This window comes from Neofelis nebulosa, chromosome X (genome assembly GCF_028018385.1).
Source record: "Neofelis nebulosa isolate mNeoNeb1 chromosome X, mNeoNeb1.pri, whole genome shotgun sequence".
In the NCBI taxonomy this organism is placed as follows: domain Eukaryota; kingdom Metazoa; phylum Chordata; class Mammalia; order Carnivora; family Felidae; genus Neofelis; species Neofelis nebulosa.
The window spans coordinates 12,220,834-12,243,165 of NC_080800.1; the positions used below are offsets into that span (position 1 = coordinate 12,220,834).

Consider the following 22,332-nt stretch of genomic DNA (forward strand, 5'->3'; position numbering starts at 1 on the left):
CTTGGATACAATTTGGCAGCTGAAGGACAACTAGGTTGTCTCCAGTTTGGGGCTACTGTGAATGATGCTTCTATGAACGTTCATGTATGAATCTTCGTATGGATCTATATTTTCATTTCTCTCATATAGATACCTAAGAGTGGAACACCTTAGTCGGATGGTAAGTGTGTGTTCAACTTCTTAAGAACTGCCAAACCACTTTCTGCAGCCGCTGCACCATTCTGCATTTCTATCAGCAGCGTCTCCACACCCACACCAGCACCTGCTAAGCCTGTCTTTTTTAACCGTAGCCATTCCGATGGGTGTGTGGTGGTTTTTAAACATGGTTTTAATTTGCATTTCCCTAATAACTTTTTACTTGCTTATCTGTCATTTATATAATCTCCTTGAGGATGTACTTGCTCAAATCTTTTGCCCATTTCTTTTCTGAGGAGTTGTTGCCCCAACTTCCATTTTTGATTGCTTTGCCTAACGATGGCTATGACACAGTAGGTTTGCATAAGAAGTTTGAAGGCACAGGGGTAAGGGGGAGGGGTGGGGGGCAAAAGGAAGGAAGAGGGAGACATTGAGAAGTGTCCATGAGATACTCTGCCTTCCATATAAAGGCTCCCTCAGTCAAAGGTAAGGAAACAATACTATCAATTGTCCTGAGGAAGGAAGCAAAGCCTACAGCTGCTAACAAAGTAAGACAGGGTGGGTCCCAGGTAGTTCACGAAGACCATTCCATCCGATAATCTCTCCTTCTTATAACCTTGCTATTGGTAATTGCTGGGCCACTCAGTGGCTGAAAAGGAGAGGAAAGCAGAGTAACTCTGCTCATCTATGGGGCCTGTCCTATTACTCTTTCAAATCTTTTCAAGCTCTAATATTCCATAACTCTGAGGCCTGGGAATGGCTAACTAGTGCATTAGGAACAAGCCAGAATGCCTTTGGTCATCGTCCCTTCTTCCCGCGCACTGCCCTACATCTGTCTCTGTGTATGCTTCCTTGGTTACCTGTGTGAAGGTATGTTCCACATCTTTAATCAACTGGCTGCGGCTATAGTTATAGCCATCTGTCCACTCCTCTTCATAATCTCCTCTCCAATAATCTCCATAGTCCTCATAATCTGTTTTTTAAAAGGAGAAGGAAGAGAACATAAGGGAAAGAAGGAGATAAAGCACGGTATACATAGATCAGCCTTGGTGGGAGGTTAAAAAATCCAAAGATCTGTCACATTTTTATTGTCCTCCTAAATGTCAACTCAAAGGGATGAAATGAATACTAACACTAGCTGGTGTCTGTCAAGCGCTTGCTCTCTGCTCTCTCTTTGCTCTCTCTTCAATGCATCATCTCCTCTAAGAAGCACAGAAACTCTGCAAGATTGACATTATTAAAATCCCCACCATGCAGATTAGCACCCTGTTCCTGGACGGTGGAATCGTTTGTCCAGCGTCACACGACTGGGAAGAGGCAAAAGCACCCACCGAGTCTTCTAACCCTTGGTCTCTACTGTCTCCATACTTCAGTTTCTATCTTTGGCTTTAAAACATGTGACTGGACAGAGTGGCCAAAATGAAGAAATCAGGAGACTATAGATGCTGGAGAGGATGTGGAGAAACGGGAACCTCTTGCACTGTTGGTGGGAATGCAAATTGGTGCAGCCGCTCCGGAAAGCAGTGTGGAGGTTCCTCAGAAAATTAAAAATAGACCTACCCTATGACCCAGCAATAGCACTGCTAGGAATTTACCCAAGGGACACAGGAGTACTGATGCACAGGATCTCTTGTACCCCAATGTTTATAGCAGCACTCTCAACAATAGCCAAATGATGGAAAGAGCCTCAATGTCCATCAACTGATGAATGGATAAAGAAATTGTGGTTTATATACACAATGGAGTACTACATGGCAATGAGAAAGAACGAAATATGGCCCTTTGTAGCAACGTGGATGGAACTGGAGAGTGTAATGCTAAGTGAAATAAGCCATACAGAGAAAGACAGATACCATATGGTTTCACTCTTATGTGGATCCTGAGAAACTTAACAGAAACCCATGGGGGAAGGGAAGGAAAAAAAAAAAAAGAGGTTAGAGTGGGAGAGAGCCAAAGCATAAGAGACTGTTAAAAACTGAGAACAAACTGAGGGTTGATGGGGGGTGGGAGGGAGGGGAGGGTGGGGGATGGGTATTGAGGAGGGCACCTTTTGGGATGAGCACTGGGTGTTGCATGGAAACCAATTTGACAATAAACTTCATATATTGAAAAAAATAAAATAAAATAAAACATGTGACTGGATTTGAGTTTTTAAATTCTCTTCTTGTTCAGGGCCTTCTATTTTCAAATGTAAATCAACTCATCTTAGACATTGCCACAGCGGGCCTGTGTTTGTTTGCAGATTATCTGTATACACAGAACATCTCTGCGTGCATCATGTAGTATCTCGTCATCTGGAAACACAGGCTTGCATTAGGATATTAGCCAATACAGTTTGCAAATGTATTTCAAAAATTCTTATTTTCACATGCACATTGGCAATGGATGATCAGGAAGAGGAGAGAGAGAAATATTTGGATGGAAAGATATGGTGATGAGCTGCTGTCCCAGCTTGCCTGTGGCTTAAGAATACAAGTTTAAGTGGCAGTGAAAGGCACTGAGAAACAACAGATGAAAAAAATTCTTCCTTACTCAACCCCAGGAGGCAGTGAATCACCAAAGCATAAAGTTACTCGTAATGCCATAGCTTCAGCTCATTATTCAGGCAGGAGAATAAGTTAGGAGATATGGAAATTTAAGCCCCATGTTAAGATTTTTATGACCACATGATTTGAGTTATAATTACAACTGCAGAACATAATGGGTTTCCAGCCTAAATTAATCTGATTTTTTTTTTCTTTCTGGGACACCACCCTGAGTTAAACACACAAATGACCTTTAAGAATCAACTGTAGCCAGATAGGAGTTTAGGTGAGAGACAGCGTCTCTGTCTCCCATCCTGTCAGAGCAATAGAATCCCTACTCAATCCCCAGGCTACCTCAGGAAGGCTTGGGTTCCTGATACCTTCCCAGACGACTGATTTGTTTGACGTCCTGTCGTTCAGCCTCATTGCTGAGCTCCTTAAACTGTAGAATGTCAGCGCATCTTTCCTTATCCCCTTGTAGTTTCTTCTTTGAGACACATCACCTGAATTTGTTCAGGAGATGATCACTAATTTATGGATACCACTTCTGTCAAAGGGCAGGCTTGGTAATTCATGAGAAATAGCCCACGGCCCCCACAGAGAGCATCAGGATCTCTATAGACCAGCGAACTTACTGTTTGCTCTTGCCATCTCATTTTTCAGGGCCACATACTCTTCATATAATGGCCTCAGCTGCTTGCCGACCTCAGCCCTCCAGCCTTCCCAAGCCCAGAGCCTCTCATTGTAGTCTTTGCTGTTTTCCATTATGTCATCCAAGCCTGTCATTGCAAAGCACCCAATAGGGAAAAAAAACCATGCATTTGTAAAATTTTTATTTGTAAACAATTGTATGAACTTTATAAAATTAAAAGTAAGGCTGGCAGGCATCGAGGCCATAAAGTTATTAAGTGAAATCTCATGATTTCTCGATTTCTTCATCCTTGTTATAGTTCCAAAATATTTCTGCAGAAAAAATAAACCGTTGAAATCATTTAACTACTTAGTTAAATTACTTAGAATGTGACAGAGTTTACAATGAAGTTTTGTGATAAGTTAACAGTTCACCTATGTACTGAAACACCTATTTGGAATCTTATCATCTTTGGATTATCCACTTGAAAGGCACAGTTTCATCATCCAGTGTCAATCTCAGTTTTAAAACTTAGAGTAAAAACTTAAATTTCATAATGACTGCTCAAAATTAATAGCCTACCTGGTTCAAGTAATAAGCACTCCTGTGGATTATTTGGGTTACAAGCTTTTCCAGTACTGTAGATCGTGCTCATTGCATTTAAGATTGTGTTCAACTGCAAATTAAGCATAATAAACAATGTTCAATGTGGGAGATGTGCTATATAGAACGCTAAGGTAAGGATGTCCTTTTAACCATGTGATTTTTTGTGCCTCAAAATACAGCAATTCCCATCTTTGCCAAGCACCCTCCTTTATGTAGGGTAGGAATATCTCTGTTAAATTTCCCCCACTATCAACTGGCACAGAGCCTTAGAAATACATAATAAATATATGTGGAATGACTGAAATAAATGGATCCACCAAAATCCCAAGGATGTTTCCCAGGTACACAGAGAAGTGCATTTGCTGTTCATTCAGCATTCACCGAGAACACATTCACTGAACATCTACTTTGTCCGACACTCTGATAACTCTGACATGAACAAGCCGTGGATCCTCAAGGAACCCCACGGCCATGGGACGAGGAGGCAGCCATGAAATCAATAATTACATAATCGAGGGACAAGTGGTAGAACTGTCATGAAAAAGTGATGTGGCAGTCTGGCAGGAGGTGGATAAATGAAGAACTTGGAGATTCAGGAATGGCTTCAAAGAGGAAGGGACATCAGTGCCATGACTTGGAAGAGAAGTAGGAATTGGTCAAGTAGAAAAAGGGAATAGAAGGCAGAGCCTAAAAGATGGATGGAGGTTGGGGAAGAGCAGCAATTTTCCAGAAGTGATGACACGTTGAAGGAAACTGGAGTAGTGACACTGGAGAGGTAAGCAGGGGCTTTGTCACGAGGGGTCGGCCATCTATGCCACACCAAAGAGTTTTAACTTTATCTTTTTTCTTCAACGTTTTTTTTTTTTTAATTTATTTTTGGGACAGAGAGAGACAGAGCATGAACGGGGGAGGGGCAGAGAGAGAGGGAGACACAGAATCGGAAACAGGCTCCAGGCTCCGAGCCATCAGCCCAGAGCCTGACGCGGGGCTCGAACTCACGGACCGCGAGATCGTGACCTGGCTGAAGTCGGACGCTTAACCGACTGCGCCACCCAGGCGCCCCTAACTTTATCTTGTAGGTAAAGGAGAGTAAAGGTAATAGAGTTAAGCAGTGCTACTCAAAGTATGGTTCATGGACCAGTACAAAACAGCAAATTCTTTGTTTCTATTCTGTGACAAGTACAGGAATCAAGAGAATATTTTTTTTAAAAAAAGAGAATGAATGTTTATAAACTTTAAAAAACCATTTGATATTTCCATGACATCTCAGCATGTCAATGGATTTAGCCAAGTACTGATCTGTAATAGATTGGTAATAAAAGAAGAAAGGGAAGAAGAGAGGGAGAAAAGGAGGGAGAGAGGGAGGAAGAAAAGCAGGAAGGAAAGGAAAGGAAAGGAAAGGAAAGGAAAGGAAAGGAAAGGAAAGGAAAGATAGGAGAGGAAAGAAGGAACTGGTTCTCCCCTACATTTGATTTAAGAAGCACCACATGAAAGGCTCTGTTTCTCTTCTCCTATTTCCCCCTTCCATTATTCTTTCACTCTGCCACAAAAGTCATTATCCTAAAACATGAAATAGATCCCATGATTAAAACTTCAATAAGATCCCATAGTCCAAAGGCATCAATCCAAATTCCTTACCATGGCACAAAACTCCTCATGGTCTCTTTGTGTACCTGCTTTTTCAATCTCCCCTCCTCCCTCTCCATTGTATTCATGCATTCTTGAGTCTCCTCTCTTCCCAAACAGTTCAATATTTTACATGCATTTCTGTGTTTTTCAGTTTGGGCTGCACATTAGAACTACCCAGAATCTTATAAAAATATAGTGTCCACGTTCCACCCAGGATAGATCAGGCTGTCTAGACTCTCAAAGACCAATGGGCCAAGTTTCACATGGTGTCTTTGAGAAAAAGATGGGAAGCACGGAATGGATAAGATAAAGTGGATTAATAGCTAGTTGGATAATTGGATCCAAAGAATGTGGAATAATAAATATCAACTTGTAGGAAGATATGTGTCACATGGTTTTATCTTTGTCCTTATCGTGAATTTTTTCTTTTTATAGATGTAGATTACAACACAGAATTCCAGAGGACAAGCAACTGAGAAAGAAGACTTTGATGTTAAATAGCCAAATATTTTAGATAAAAATATTTCAGTAGGTTAGATCAGGGGTCTGTAAACTATGATCTGCAGACCAAATGCTGTCTGCTGCCTGTTTTTGTAAAGTTTTAGCAGAACACAGCCACACTCATTTGCTTATGTATTAGCTATGGCTGATTTTCTGACACAACAGCAGAGTTGACTCATTGTGACAGAGACTAGATGGCCCACAAAACCTAAAATATTTACTATCTTTCCTTTTACAGAATAAAGTGTGCTGACTCCTAGGCTAGAGAGATGGGATGAGAGATGTTATTTTAATAGGGTGAATACAGGCTTTCTTGAATTTGAGCAAACTACCTACTTAAGAATAGAATTTTGAAAGCTATCATTTTAGAGCAACATTGGTGGAAGAGACTTGGAAACTTCCTGGACAGTGATGCTGATATGAGCCAACATGGGATTTGGTTGTCAAAAAACAAACAAACCAAACAAACAAAAACCTAATACAGTCCTAGACTGTCTTCATAGATGTAGGGCAAAGGGTGTACAATGTCCTATTCCTGATCACCTTCATGCATCAGAACCAACGCAGAGTGCCATGTCTAGTTCAAGGTTACCGAAAATGAAGACAGCAATTAGGACTGGTTAGGAAACTTGAAACTATCGTAGAGACGAAAACTGACGGAGCGAAAGATGATATCTTAGGTTCAAAAAACAAAAAGGACTTGGGGCGCCTGGGTAGCTCCATCAGCTAAGTGTCCAACTCTTGGTTTCAGCTCAGGTCATCATCTCGCAGTTAGTAAGTTCTGGCCCTGTGTCAGGCTCCCCCCTGACAACGTAGAGCCTGCTTGGGATTCTCTCTCTCTTCTCTCTTTTTGCCCTTCCTATGCTCGTGCTCTCTCTCGCTCTCTCTCAAAATAAATAAATAAACTTTAAAAACAGGGGTCAACTAGTTTAAAAAAATAGCTGCCTTCATTTATTTAAAAACCTTTGTAGGAAAGAGCAATTTGGATCCAGAAGGCAGAACAAAATGGTGGTAAAGCACTTAATGCTCAATGGAGGGAGTATCTCTATCAATTAAAGGGGCCCACAGATGGAATGGATGTCTTGGAAAGAGATGGCTCACCCACCCCTAAAGCAGTTTGAGCTGAGGTTCTTAGCCACTCGTTAAAGACGTAGAAAAGAGTTAAGAATGAAAAAGGGGAAAGAATTGGACCACATACAGGACTTCTCAAGCTTGGCACTATTAATGTTGTGGACCAAATTATTCTTTGTCATTGGGGTCTGTCTCATGCATTGTGGAATGTTTAGCGGCATCCCTGCCCCTTCCCCACTTATGACAACCAAAAATGTTTCCAGACATCATCAAATGTCACTGGGGGGCACCCCTAGTTGAGAATGAATGACATAGACTAAGTATATTCTTCAGGCCACCTGGTCCTCAGGGAGGTGACTTCGGTATAGGGTGCCCATATACAACACAGGGCCCAGACCACACCAGTTTGACTTTGTGTCCTAACATAATTATTACCAGTGTCTTCTTTCACTTGCAGAAGGATTCCAGTTTGGATGACAAATTATGTGGTCACCCTACCTAGGCACAGAGCTCTCTCTAATGTCAGCATTACTATCTCTGCAGATAAAGGAAGCAGCCATGGGGATATTAACATTTAATGTTTCCCCAATATTTCAACTCTTGAGGTCAGCGCTAGAATGTTCACATACTCGTTGGCTCTTGTCTGCTGAGAGCACTGATGACCCACTCTGCTGAAGGGCCTGCAATTGACGTTTGACGGTGGTATTGTGAATTTCTGCTAGCGGGTAAGTTTCGGCAAGCTTGGACTGTTCTTCATAAAAGGCAGACCATTTGGCCCCGGCCTCATTCTGAAATGACAAAAAAATAAAGTTGAAGTCAGAATGGCACCGCTTGAACGGATAAAACAGGAGATACTGTCCAAAAAAACATCTGGTGGAACATCTAATATTTCCTGAGTAGTTTTAGTTCTCTACTTTGCTGAAGGTCAAAGCTTAGGTTATGAGTTAGCAGGCCATTCTTGGTCACTCTCTCTTTCTGGCCCAGTGCCTAGTTTTCCCCAGGGTCCTGTCCCCAGAACTGGAAGTGCATTCTCACAGATAATTCACATCGTGGGGCCCTGGAATTTATGGCCTTAGCACTGTGACGTGGGTGAGCTGATCCAGGATTCGAGGATGAATGCTCTAAGGGGAGAGCCCAGTAAAGCTCAGAACAAACTTAATGGGAATACAGCCCCTCATGACACTGGGAACCGCAAGAAATGAGAATCAGTTTGCAGTAAGCCCCACAGTGCCATGACTTACCAGAGATTCTGATCTTAAATTATGTTCCCCCAAGAAGGTAGCCCAGAACATGGCCCTTTGGTAGCCATGGCGATTTTCTAACAGTCAAAGAAACCAACGAGCAGGTGATGATGCCAGGACTCACTTGGCCCCCATCTTGAACATCAGTATAGGCAAGTGGACTTCTCCAGACTCTTCTAGCACAGTCTTTTCTCAATGTACAAATTCATTTCCATCTATCACAGACTGAAATAAGCAATTACTTTGTACATTGTACTTCTCCAGACTGTATAAAAGAGGTAGCCTATGAGACAAGTAAGAACTCCATTCTTGGAGTCAGACACCTGTGACTAGCCGTGCAACTTTAGGCAAATTACTTACCTTCTCTGAGCCAGTCACCTTATCTGTAAAACGTGAGTAATAATAGGACTTACCTCAAAGGGTTGTTGTAACGATGAGAAGAATTGACAAATAACAAAAAGTTTATCACAGTATCTGGTACATCCTAAACATTCAAAAAAGTTAGCTATTTTATAATTTATAGAAAAAAACTCTTTGCCCTTAAGTTGCTTACAGTGTTATCAGACAGATAAGGTATGCAGCGTGAATGTTTCATTAATGAAATATAAGAGCATATGATAAAGTATAAGCTTTGAGTGGGCCAAGCAGTTTCTGCTATAGGAAAAGAAAGACTCATGCAGGCAACTAGATTTGGCCAAGCTCTCATGGAGAAGACCTTAAAGTAGGTAGGAGTTGGATGGATGTAGAGTACTTTGCAGAATAATTCACCTCATTTGATCTTCTTAATCTCATGAGATAGAAAATCATTGTGTCTCCGTTATTCATATGTGCATAAAGGGGCTGAGAGATATAAATAGTGAATATAGCAATCAACTGACAGCATCTGGGTCCTGGATCCTGTGGTAGAGAAACGCTAAGATGGCTCCCATGATCCCTCTGTCTGGGTGGTACACACTTGAGTGATCGCCTCCACCTTGAGTGTGAGCAGAACCCATGATTCACATCTAACCAGCAGCATATACCAAAGGTGACAGGATGTACATATTTATGTTATATAAGATTATAATTTTTATCTTGCTAAAACTCTGTCTCCCTTGCTGACTCTGATGCAGCGAGATGCCATGTTGTGAGCCACCCTGTGGAAAGGGCCACACGTCGAGGAATGGAGGATGGGCTCTGGGTGATATCATGCAAGAAACTAAGGTCCTCAGTCCAGCAGCACACAAGGATCTGAATGCTTACCACTAACCACATTAGCTTCGAAGTGGATTCATCCCGTCAGGCCTCAGATGAGACCATAGCGCTAGCCAGGACCTCGATTACAACTTCATAAGGCTCAGAAACGGAAGATGCAACTAGAAAATGCCTGGATTCCTGACCCACAGAAGCTGTGGGATAATAAATGTGTAGTGTTTTAAATTGCTAAGCTTATGGTCATTTTTAACACAATAGATAATTAGTAACAATCCCAACGCGGGACTTCAGGCATGATTGGGTTTTCCAGGCAAGGAATTTTACTTTTATTCTTTGAATACTAGGGAATCACTCAGGGGCTCCAAGCAGGCTTGTGACGTGATGGAAATGGTGTGTGGACATAACAACGGCTCAGACAAGAAAGAGATGAGTAGAATAGTGGCAGTAAAAACGGGAAATGATTTCTCTCTTTATTGAGTACACACAACCCCTCAGGAACCACTTCCCAATTAATCTTCACAAACAATCTTTTGAGGTAGTTGTGATTATCTCTACTTCACAAATGAGGAAACTGAGGCACAGAGCTGGGAAGTAGCTTTCCCTAGGACACGCAGCTAGTAATTAAAAGAACCAGAGTGTTAACCCAGATGTTTACCTCCAAAGCTAACGCTCTTAACCAGTGACCATTGATTGTATTCAACACATTCTAGTCTTGTCTGTAACACGCATGAGTGGGAAGGAGTGGACTATGGAAAGAAGAGTTTGGTCTCTGGTACAGACTCATCTACGCAACCCACCAGCTACCTCGAAACCTCTACCCTTCTTCACCCAATCCAGGATGATTTACTGTCAAGCAAAATTTCTGGTAAAACTTTGATACCAAATTATAGGAATAATATTATTCTCAATTTCTTCTGGAAACAACTCACGATCCCCAAAAGGGCTCGGTCTCAGAACATTTTTTAAATTATACTGATATAGGAACTTTGAAGATATCTGTTCTATTTATCACTACCATACTGTAAGTGTCATACTTTAAATCGTAAGACAAAAAAATGCATGATGTTGCCTTGAATTTTGCCCACTAAGGACATACTGTTCCTTCCCAAGCTAGTCTTTTTTTCCAGAGCTCTAGGGACCTAAACTAGCTTTTTGTTAATTTCTTGGCTCAATATTCCTGTACCATGCTAGTAGTGGAAATCCCATTTCCACACCTATTAAATAACCCACAGGTGAAACCTGAGTCTGATCAAGTCTCTAGATCAGGACTCTGCCCACCATCTATTCTTGTAAATAAAGTTTTATTGGAACATAGTCACGCTCATTTTTGTGTCATCTATGGCTGCTTTTGCACTACAGTGGCAGAGTTGAACAGAGGCCATGGGGCCCACAAAGCCTGAAATATTTACTATCTGGCCTTTTTCAGAAAAAGTGTTCTGACCTCTGCCCTAGATCTAGACATTTACAGGAAATATAGGGGACAAAAGAGCATGTTAAGCAACATTTACAGGGCATGATCGGCAAATCCAGAATAGTGGGAATTTCTATAGAACCAGAAATTTAATTCTTCAGCAAATAAATTGTTAAAAAAGTGAGGGAGGAATTCTGTAGACTAAAAGAGAACTAAAGAACATCCTTCAAAATGATTGGAAGGAGAGGACCCGGTTAGACCTTGATTCACACAAAAGAGCTGAAATTTTTAAAAAAATGAGATGGTAGGGTGCATTTGAATACTGATAGATATTTGACAAAACCGAGGAGTTCTCATCAAGCGGTTGGTAGTGTTATTGAGGTTCTTTTAAAAATTCTTACTTTGAGAGCTACAAGGTGAAATATTTATGCATCCAACCAGATCATGTTTTGGATTTCTTTCAAAATAATCCAATAAATGAGGGGTTGGGTAGAAAAATAAAACAAGATTGGCCAAAGTGTTAATAATTTGTAAAATCAGGTGATGGGTACGAGGAGATTCAATAGACCAGTCTCTCTTCTTTTATACATGTTTGAACATTTTTATGATGAAAAGTAAAGAAAAATCATACCATGGAATACTATTTGGCAACAGAAAGGAAGGAAGGAACGCTACGTGCCACAACATGCGAAGTGAAAGCAGCCAGACACGAGAGACCACATTTCCTACGAGTCCATTGATATGAAATGTTCAAAGGAGGCAAATCTTTAGAGACAGAAAGTAGATTAGTGGTTGCCTGGGGCTGGGGGCTGGGAGGAAGGGCGATGACTAACGGACATGTGGTTTCTTGCTGGAGAGACGAAAATGTTCTGCAGTTAGATGCTGGCGAAAGTTGTATAGTTCTGTAAATATACTAAAAAGCATCGAATCGTGTACTTTCAATTGGTGGATTTTATGGTGCATAAATTGTATTTCAATAAAGCTGTCGTTAAAAGCTCTCTAGAGTAAAAGGAAAGGACAAAACCCGTACCTTATTCCCTAGGTCCTATCACTAAGTCTGAAACACCCACAAAACTGCTCTAAACCGAAGGAGTTAGCCAAAATATATTCACTGCTCTTTTAGCCAGTTACCCGGCACACGCGCAGAAGCAGAAGCCATTCCTCACCACCAGACTGCCCTCCCTGCATGTAGCTGGTGGCCACCTGCTTCCTCTCTGCATTTTAATATTTTCACTTTCCTTTAAAAGGTCCATGCTTTCTGCGGTTTGGCCACACTTGGTGATTTATGCCCTCTCCTCTCTGGCTTTTGCTCTAATCAACAGCTGCAATTCAAAAGTAATAACACTCAGTGATCCAGACATGATTTCGACAAACATCGCTACATCTCATTCTGGAACATGGCTTCTCAGCAAAGGGCACTCAGCAGGACTGTTACATGTCTCTTCGGCAAGTACAACTCCCGCACTCGTAGCAACAATATCGTGTCGTTCTCCCAAGCTCATGGGCATCGAGCCCTATTCTGGTGGTTTGGGGTATGAACTAAGGCTTCACAACGACCCTACAAGGCAGATATGAGTGGGACGTTCTTTTTCACAGGTGAGATAATGAAGGCGCAGAGAGGTTAATTCAGCAGCTTAAGCTCACCCAGCTGGAAAGTGGTGGAGCCAGGATCTGAACCTCGCCAGTCCGGATCCGGAGCTCTTAGGCACGATGCTGGTAAGTAACACCTTCACCAGCACCTACGGGCCCATTCAGCGGGGCATGAAAACAAACGAACAGTACACTATAGTCACCTCCAACAGAGATCAAATAAAAAGTGAGGCCAGAGCAACAATAAAGAGATGAAGAGAGGTAAGACCAAAATATGAGCCAAGAAACAGATGATCTCCTATGACCACATCAGGCTGTCAAAATCTCCAGGATTTCTTTGAGCTTTAGAAAAATGAAAAAGCTTCTCTTTGGGAATTTCAAATGAGGCAGTAGGTCTCGGGTTTCATCTGTCCCATGAATGGCAGTAATTTAAACATGCGACCTACTAACCATTTGAAAAAAAAAAATAAGCTTCTGAACTACATTTTTGAAGGAATGTATCGCTATACAAGTGTCAGAAAATCTTTTATTTTTTAAGTGTCACAAAATCTTTTCTCAAATAATGTCACTTGACTTCTAGGAAAGACGTGTAAGGATACTGCTTCGGGACCTGTGAGAGAAGAAATTCCTGAGTCCTTGCACTTGTCAAAGCATCTTGCTTTCCCAGAGCATTCTGAGATTTGTCAGAATTGGTTTAGTTATGGTTTTTCTGGGAGGGCTCTGGATGGATTCTGTGACCTTTGGAAGTCCCTCAGAGCTCCACGACAATGAAGGAAGGAATTCCCAATTCCAGCTTCTGGACCCATGGTTAGTTTAATTACTAGCTAGCTTTTTCACTAAGCCTCCACTTGCATTTTGCAGTTAATCTATCATTTTAGAGAGTCTTTAGATATTCCTGTTGACACTGTAGGCTTGGGAAAATTATTAACTCAATAACTTATGGCATTTCCATGAAATGCTTTGAAACCCTGATTATGATGAGAATTATGGTAGCAGCTTCATAAAGCATGTTCACTGGTTTCCAAGAATCTGGACCGAGACCAGTGAATTATTTTGTAACCGTTTTCAAATGAGCCCCAAGGTCATTTAAGTTTAGGCATCTGGGACTCCAGAATCCAAAAGATCGAGGCAAACATCCAACTTCACAACTCAGAGCATTTCTTTGATTTCCCTTTTCAGTTGCATGGGCAGTAATCTAATCTTTAAGAAGCAGCAAACACCCCTATGTAGCCATGAGAACTCACCATTTTTTGGACATTCTCGTCTGTGATATTGGTGTTATAATTCCAGGAAGCAAGTGAACTTTGATAAGACAGCTCTTCGGCTTCATGGTTAAACTTCTCCAAAAATGTCTTGGCCAGTTCTTCAGTGGTGGATTGAGCAGCAGTTAAAGCAGCAAAGCTGAGAAGGAGCCAGAAAGAGCCTGACATCTTTCCCTATGCACCAAGATCCCATCCACTGAACAACTTTCCCTAGAGTAAAACCTCTTCATGAGTTTTTCTTGCTCATCAGCCTTTGAACTTGGGTTGGGCACTGAGCAGGGAAGATGAAAAAAAAAAAAAAAAGAAAAGAAGAAGAAGAAGAAGAAGAAGAAGAAGAAGAAGAAGAAGAAGAAGAAACAGTAAACAGTCTGCTGAACCAATATAAAGTTCATCCTGAAGAGGACAGATATGTAAACAGATTTTAGAATGATTTTTTTAAAGTAAATCAAATAAACAAATGTTATTCATTAATCCTAGAGAATCATAGCCCTCCTAGTATTTTATGGCCAGATCAGAACTTGAACATTTGGTTAATATGTTCCTAAAAAGCTGTTAAAGATACACTGAAGGTGTTATAATTTTACAGGGACCAAAGAAGGCTAGAATTAGGGATCACGGGGGGTTGTTGGTACTTATATGTTTTCCAGACAATTCCATTAAAAGTCAGTTATCTCTCCTTTCTTTTCATGTCAAGCTCTATTCACAGAAAGTCTCTACTAGGGTAACATTTTCCCTTCCTAAATAAACTACTTTGCCCTTGTCTTTTTGGAATTCTTTTTTTTTTTCTGATTTTAATTTTAATTTCCATGGCCATTTTTAAAAGTACGAGACTAGGGGCATCTGGGTGGCTCAGTTGGTTGAGCACCCAACTTTGGCTCAGGTCATGATCTCCCAACTCGTGAGTTAGAGCCCCACATCGGGCTCGCTGCTGTCAGCACAGAGCCGGCTTTGGATCTGCTGTCTCCCCCTCTCTCTGCCCCTTCCTCGCTCACACGCACTCTCTCTCAAAGATAAATAACCCTTTAAAAAATAAAAATAAAAGTATAAGACTACCCTCCACTCCGCAGGTTAACATTCCTGATCCGGCTCACTTTCTATCTCTCAGATGACCATGTTAACCACCTATTGTATGGCTGACTTCACTGTATGCCTCCTCCCCTTTCACTTACCTGTTCTAAAGTCAGTCAAGGACCCAGGGAAATAAAAATGACTCTGCATGGTATGAAATTCAAAGAGTGTCCCTGTCCGTGGTCATCCAAAACCATGGGATCATGGCAACAGAGAATCCAGAGGGACTCCAGTGGTTATCCTGTAGAATCTCCAGAGCTGGATCAATGTCCTCATTCCCAGAGAGCGGGTATGTCAGAGATAAATAGAGGAGCCACTGTAAATGGCAGGGCTCCTGGGCCGGCTCGACTGTGATTATGAAACCTTCACGCAGGGAAAATATTTCTTCACCCAGAAAAACAAGTCTTCCAGGTCCAGGTGACCTGGCAGTAACCAAGCCTTTAAAAAAAAGTATTCACTACTTTTCCTTATTCCAAAGTTGTACGTATTATTATAGGACAGGGAAAAATAATTATAAGTAACTGCTCAAAGTGCTTTGCATTATAATAGTTCATTGAAGCGTTACAACAAATCTAGAGGTGAATAATTTTTATCGATGTTGCACAGATTATGAAACTGAGGCTCAGAGAACTTAAATAAATTACCACACCTCATTCAGCCAGGAATGCCATTTGATTCTAGAGTACAGACCCCTTTCCACTTTCCGTGAAGACGACAGATTTCGTTTTGCCACATCAAAAAGAGGTGGATTCAAGGCGCCTGGGTGGCTCAGTCAGTTAAGTGTCTGAATCTTGATTTCGGCTCAGGTCACGATCTGAAGAATTTATGAGATCAAGCCCCATGCGGGCTTGCCCCCAAGCAGAGCCTGCTTGAGATTCTCTCCCTCCCTCTCTCTCTCTCTCTCTCTCTCTCTCTCTCTCTCTCTGTCCTTCCCCACTCTCTCTCTTTCGAAATTAATAAAGAAACATTAAAAAAAAAGAGGTAGATTCTTCCTATCCTTAATGTAAATCAAAACACGTGATCCTTCTAAGAAATAAGTTAGTTGACAAATTTAAGCAATTATGATAAATGTTAAATGAAAGTAGGGGAGAAATCAGTGAAGTTTCATCACGGCACTTCCCACATTCGAGGAAGCTGAGATCCACTCACTTCATACAGGCATTAGGAGAAAAACCAGTTCCGAGAAAGGGGAGCAGCACGTGAGGCTTTGAACAAAGAGTTGGAATGTTACTTTAATAAAAGCTGAAACAAAACTCCACTCAGGTCACTTCCTGAATGAAGCTGTTAGCTTTAGGAAAAAAAAAAGGAAGCCGTCCAACTTCAATTCACTGAGGCAGAAAATAAGATTAACGTGATCGAACTGAAATGGAGAAAGCAGGATATGGAATCTGAGAGCTAAAAATAGACGGACAAGGAGACTGAGATCACACTGAGGCAAGAACACCCTGGAAGCCAAGAAACTTTGAAAAGTCCGAAATAGAAGGCTTGCCACAATAATTCTGTAGAACTAGCTCGTCATGGCCAGCTGCAGGCAGAGACTGCATTCTGAGAATTTGTGCTCCCCTCCAATGAGATGCTGCTGCTGTTCTGCCGACTACCCAGCAGTGTTCTCCCCAAACCCACACTGAGAATGGAAGGACTCCACTAAAGACCCAGGGGATGGGACCCAGAAAGGCAATGGGCCCAAAGGAATGGATTGCCTTTGAGACAGAACAGAGAACCAGAAAAATTAAGAAAACTGGACATGTAGGAAACCTGTTCTACTTTTCAAAAAGGGTTGGAGTGTGAATTTCCTAAGTGGTAGAGGGAAGAGTTTGATCTTGGCACCTGACAAAACTATAAAATGTGACTTTTAGGCTACGGTTTCCTCTTGGAAAATATATAGATCTCTGGTCCTAAATACATTATCTAGGGATTCGTGAAGAACAAGTCACATGCTAACTGCCTCATTTCCTTTCTGCTAAAACAATATAATAGTAAAAGAAAATACAAACATACAATGTATCTTCTATTGCGATAAGGGATTTAACAAAATGTAAGGTTATACAACTAGATTTTAATGTCCCCCCAAACAACCACGTGACTCTGGTTGAGCAGTCCTTGATTAATGACGGTTCATGTCCAAAACGATAAGAATCTTGATTCAACAATTAGTTACTGGATATATACTAATGAATAAGACAGGAAAAGTTCCTGTGGATATCATCTTATATGATGTGCGGTAGAGCGAAGAAACAAATAGCTGATGATAAATGGTATGACTTTACAACAAGCAGGAAAGGAGGGTGGTGAGCCCAATCCCTTGGGGTGGAGCTGAGAGGGTGATCTCTGAGCAAAGACCTGAAGGAACGGATGAAAGCCACGTGGATATTCGGGAAAGACTGTCCCAAGGGGAGGGGCAGCAGGTGCAAAGGGTGTAGGCGGGTCTCAAGAACATCGGAGACCTTTGTGTCTGGAGCCCAATGCATACAGGAAAGTGGAAGGAGGTGAAGATGGAGAGGAAGCTCAGGGCCCCACCAGGAGGGCTGGACACATGATTGTAGAACTTTGGCTTTTATTCTGAGTAACGTGGGAAGACATTGGAGGGCTTCAGGCAGAGAAGTGATTCACTCTCATTACTGAGTAGAGAAGAGACACCAAAGGGGTAAGGTTGGAAGCAGGGAGACCAGCCAGGGGACTACCGCAGCAGCCCAGACAACCTGGTTGAATAAAAACCTAATAGGAGCTGTAAATCCAATTTGACTGCCCAAGAAAAGGAAAATTCATCTTAGACTATTTAAGACTTTGTGAATAGAAGTATTAGATGCAAAATAATTTAGAGAATCAAGGTCATTGCGGAGGAACACAAGTTTAGAGAGTCACAGGAGAGGATCCGGAGAAAAACAAACAAAAGAGTAGATGGTCTAAAATAATATAATTTGAAGCACAGTTCAGACACAGAGGAGAAGACAGGTAGCATAATGGATTCACTTTGCCACTTGTTAGCTGTGTGACTTTAAACAGGCCATAGTCTCCCCACACCTCGTTTCCTTATTTCAAAGCCAATGATAATATTATATGCATCTCATAGGAAATCGTAAGTATTGTATGAGTTAATACATGAGAACACAGAAAAGAATTCTGGGAACCTAGTAATAAAAGCCACCCCAAATGAGAGGGGTTGTGTGATAATTTGGTCACTTTGAGAAGTAAGGGAAATGGGAGAATTGTCCATAGTCCAAGTTTTATCTATAGGAAACCCATCATATTCTAAGAATGAGTAGGCCCACATAAGCAAAATGAAAATGTACTGCGTTGATTATACCAGTTGTGCATTTTTAAACCGTTGAAGATAGAATTTGTTTCTAACATATATTCCATCCTCGTTAGGATGTTGCCTTAAGCATTATTTTATGTGTCTTTTTTTTTTTCCCAGATGACTCAGTGTCATCACCTTGAATATTGTTTACTGACTAGGCTATAACGTGACAATGTCTTTAGGGCTTTACATTAATGGTTCCGAACAGCTTTATTGCTATTAACTGTGCTGTCTCTGCAGGTTCTGAATTAGCTGTCACTTCTTGAAGAATCTACTTCTAGTAGCCCTGCCCACTACAAATCTCCTCCCTGTTTCTGATCTGCTGTCTGCTAAAAGCTAAATGGAAACCAGATAACCGTGGAATTCAATCAGAAAGCCCCTTCTTCATAGGCTCAGACCTGAGGGCGTGTCTTCACCCTGCTGGAGCAAAGTGCATAGACTTTGAGATCCATATTTCCCTTACTGCTCTACCTTTTATACACTTCCAACTGAGTCACAAATGGTGAGGTTGCCAAATAGCTATGGCAGAAGCTTCTTCCGGTTCCCCAAGCTGAGAGCAAAATTTGGTCAATTTCGGAGGGGGGAAAAAAAGATGTTTTGCGCAATTTCTTGTCTTAAAATTGATAGAGTAATGCTTCCAACAGAAATAAGGAAGGATATCAGGAACATAAAGCATAGGGACATTTAAAACTCCACATGGCCAAAAATGACTTGCATCTGGCCCAAATGGTTTCGACCACATACTTATCGAAGTGGACTTATAAGTACTTTGCAGAAAATAAATAACAAGTTGACTTTTGAGCCCAAAGGAAAAGCTAAAGCTTTTTCCTGTTTACATTTCTAGTTGCATAGCAGTCCCTTATCCTACAGATAGAGCAAAGATAATCTCCATGAACAAAATTGACAAATATTTTCAACAGACAGAGTTCAAATTTGTGAGGACAAGCTGTGGATTCCAGGAGAGTTGTACTAATTATTACAGGTCTGAATTTATAATTCTATGGTGCCTGTCCTGTCGCCCAAATTTATTTCTACACCCAGACTGAACAGAACAGCAGGCAGTACTAGAGCTAGAGTTTACTGGTGTAAACTTACATCTAGGGCCTTAGGCTCCAAACGTGAGCCTTTATCCTCAGCGAGATGGGAATCCACGGCAGAGTTGGAACAGAGGTCACATGATCTCACCTTCATTTGAGAAGAAGCAGCCCTGGCTGCCGTGTGGAGAAGAGAATGCACAGGGGTGAGATACAGACAGAGAGAGACCACTGAGAAAGTTATTGCAATAATCCAGGTGAGATATGATGGTGGGTTGGTGGCAGTAACAGAGTTCATGAGAAGGCAGCTGGAATTTGAATACATTTTGAAAGTAAAGCGAACAGGATTTGCTGACGAATTGGGTGTAGGCTGTTAAAGAAAGATAGTCAAGGATCACTCCAGGGTTTGGGGATTGTGCAACTGGGAGAAGAAGGGTGACATCAACTGACATGGGGAAGGTTGCGGGTAAAACAGTTTGGAAGGAAGCCTGGGAGTCCAGTCAAGTTTGTGATATCTAATAGAAATTCAAGTGAAGATGTTGAGAAGACTACTAGATATACAAGTCTTCAGTTTGACAGAGAGGTCAGGGATGAAGATATAAACTTGAATGTTATCCTCTAGAGATGGTTAGTCAAATGTGTCTTTTCAGTTAAGACCAAAAGAAAAGATTTTACTTCAGAAACCCAGTGTGCTGGAAAGCATTACTTATTTCAGGTCTCAGGAGGGAAAAAGGATGGATAAATAAGGGGAAAAGTTACTTGAAACAACCCCTCCCCCAACCCCAAAGGAACCATCTGTGTACTGAACAAAGAAATGATAAAAGGGAATTTCAGGAACTTGGCCAGGGCATCACATTTTCTCACTGGTTCCTAGCAAAGGAGACACATCTCAGGAGCACAGGGTGGTTGAGTTGAAGTAAGGTGCAGGTTCAGAGAAGGCAGCTGACACGAGAGAGGGTCGAAGTTAAGTGGTTTAGACCCAGGCCAGGTCAAGGCTGAGCGATGCGCATTCAAACCATAGAAGACTCCTTCTGGAGTTAGCTCCTGCCTCTCAGCTAGAGTCTGAGAGTGACTGAGGACTTTTACACTCTGGCTAATACTTCCTAATTGGCTCTAAATATCTTAGAATAGACCTACATCCCTTTTGGGCTCTACCTCAGTCTCCCGATTGAGTATAAAAGTCACGTTTTCTAATCCAGCTAGAAACGTCCAATAGTTGTTGTCTTCTTGAGGCCTAGCAGACTCACCTTGGAGACAATGTTCCCTTCCCTCCTCATCTTCTAAGGGATTTGTCTGATCTGGGCCATTAGTAGGGCTCCTTACCGACTCCACCCCCAGGGGACTAGGATAATTGGCTTAGGCTAGTCAACATTTGCATCTGATTTGTGTTGGAGAATGGTAGACATCCAACTAAACTTGGCTCTGCCTTACGGAAGTAGGAGGGAATGTCTTTCACATAGGTAATATACATAGTGCTTCGTCCATCTACTGCAGAAGGGGCTATTTCTGGGGACATTTTCCATAGATATTTCATTCCAACCATGAATTTGGGTTCTTATGAATTTCAGGCACACAAGACAGAGCTTGCAAAATCTTCCTGAATGATGTCTTGGTCTGGAAGGAGTTTCCACCTCAGTATCAATATCACATTTCTCCCCTACCCACTGACTATACATGAGATAATTATATATGATATGATATGATATGATATGATATGATATGATATATATGTGATATGACTATATATGATATAACCAGATAAGAGTGGATAAGAGGAGAAAGTCCTGATGGGACAGCAAAGATATCTATCCAAACCACTACCCCAACTTTTCCAGGGGTATAGACCCCCCCCCACAACAGTGTTAACTATTTCTTCAATAAAAGAGATGAATGAGAGAATGAAAATCACGTAGAGCATATAAGTTCTGTCTCGTACACTCTGCATTGTTGAGAAATTTTACTCAGATGACACAGATAAAAGATGATGTGAATAAACTCTAATTTGTAAGATTATAAAACTTTTCATGATCTCAGAGAAACAGGAGGTCAGAGTGGGCCCAAGGAGGCATCAGGTATGCTTTCCGAAGGAGATGATACTCTGAATCATAGGTAATCATTGATACTAATAATAGTAACAATACTAATATCTAAACTTTGCTGAGTGCTTATTATGTGCCACTCAGAGTTTAATTGCTTTACATGTGCTCCCTCATTTAATCCTCACAACAACCCTATGAGGTAAGTAATTGCAGCATTCTCATTTCCTAGATGAGGAAACTGAGGCATGGAATTAAGATCACAAAGCTCAAAAGCAATGGGAACTGGGATTCGAACCTCAGCAGTCTGGTTTCAAGATCAAACTCTGTGATCAGAAAGGGCTTTTGAAAGAGTTCTTATCACAGGCTTGGAAAAGAGGGACAGTCAAGGTATGAAGAAGCATAAAAGGTCCGGCTGGACTGCTCAAAAAAACGGCCCCAGGATGATATCAGACTTGCATTAGTTACAAACATTTCTCCCTGCACTCTTATACAGCATTGATCTTCATGACTCCTTCATGACTAAGAGGAGACCATGGGTGCTCAGGCTATCTTGGCAAAAAGCTGGGTTTTTCTCAGTAGGATGAGTATATTCGGGGATAGAGAATAATTAGAGACAATAGATTCACAGATGACAACTTCAGATGGCACGGCAGTAATTTTGTTCTTTTCAAAGTGAATCTTTATCGGTGATATAAAGCAGTGGGTCTCAAACAGAGTGATTTTTGCCTCCTAGGAGACAACTGGCAATGTCTGGAGATATTTTTGATTGTCACCACTTGGGGAGGGTGGGTAGAGGTCAGGGATGCTGCTAAACATTGCACAGTGCACAAGACATCTCCTCACAAACAAGAATTATTTGGCCCCAGATGTCAAGCGCCAAGGTCAAGGGACCCTGATCTAGATAATGCCATGAACGTCATTCTCTCAAGAACTAACGTGTGTACATGGTTGCACCTCCCCACATCTCAATCAGGGCCAAGCAGAATAGTAAGTAGCGATGAAAGCACAAAGTATCTAATCCTGTTTAGATGTATATATACGTGCATATATGCACTGGTCTCCATAGCAAATAGGAGAAAGCAAGAATAAATAAGATA

General features: G+C 41.5%; 1 protein-coding gene across 3 annotated transcripts in view; it reads right to left on the bottom strand.

The window, feature by feature from the left end:
• ACE2 (angiotensin converting enzyme 2) overlaps window positions 1-15,183 on the bottom strand; it is a 41,851-nt gene extending 26,668 nt beyond the window's left edge. The window contains exons 1-6 of one of the 3 annotated variants that reach the window (XM_058712788.1): window positions 14,966-15,183; window positions 13,779-14,067; window positions 7,728-7,886; window positions 3,874-3,967; window positions 3,296-3,439; window positions 996-1,108 (exon numbers count right to left, since the gene is read on the bottom strand). In XM_058712788.1, the coding sequence (XP_058568771.1) occupies window positions 996-1,108; window positions 3,296-3,439; window positions 3,874-3,967; window positions 7,728-7,886; window positions 13,779-13,964 (696 nt within the window). In that variant the 5' untranslated portion in view covers window positions 13,965-14,067; window positions 14,966-15,183. The remainder of the gene's footprint in view (window positions 1-995; window positions 1,109-3,295; window positions 3,440-3,873; window positions 3,968-7,727; window positions 7,887-13,778; window positions 14,068-14,965) is intronic. The other 2 variants (XM_058712787.1, XM_058712789.1) reach the window with 2 other exon arrangements.
• Window positions 15,184-22,332: the final 7,149 nt, after the last annotated feature.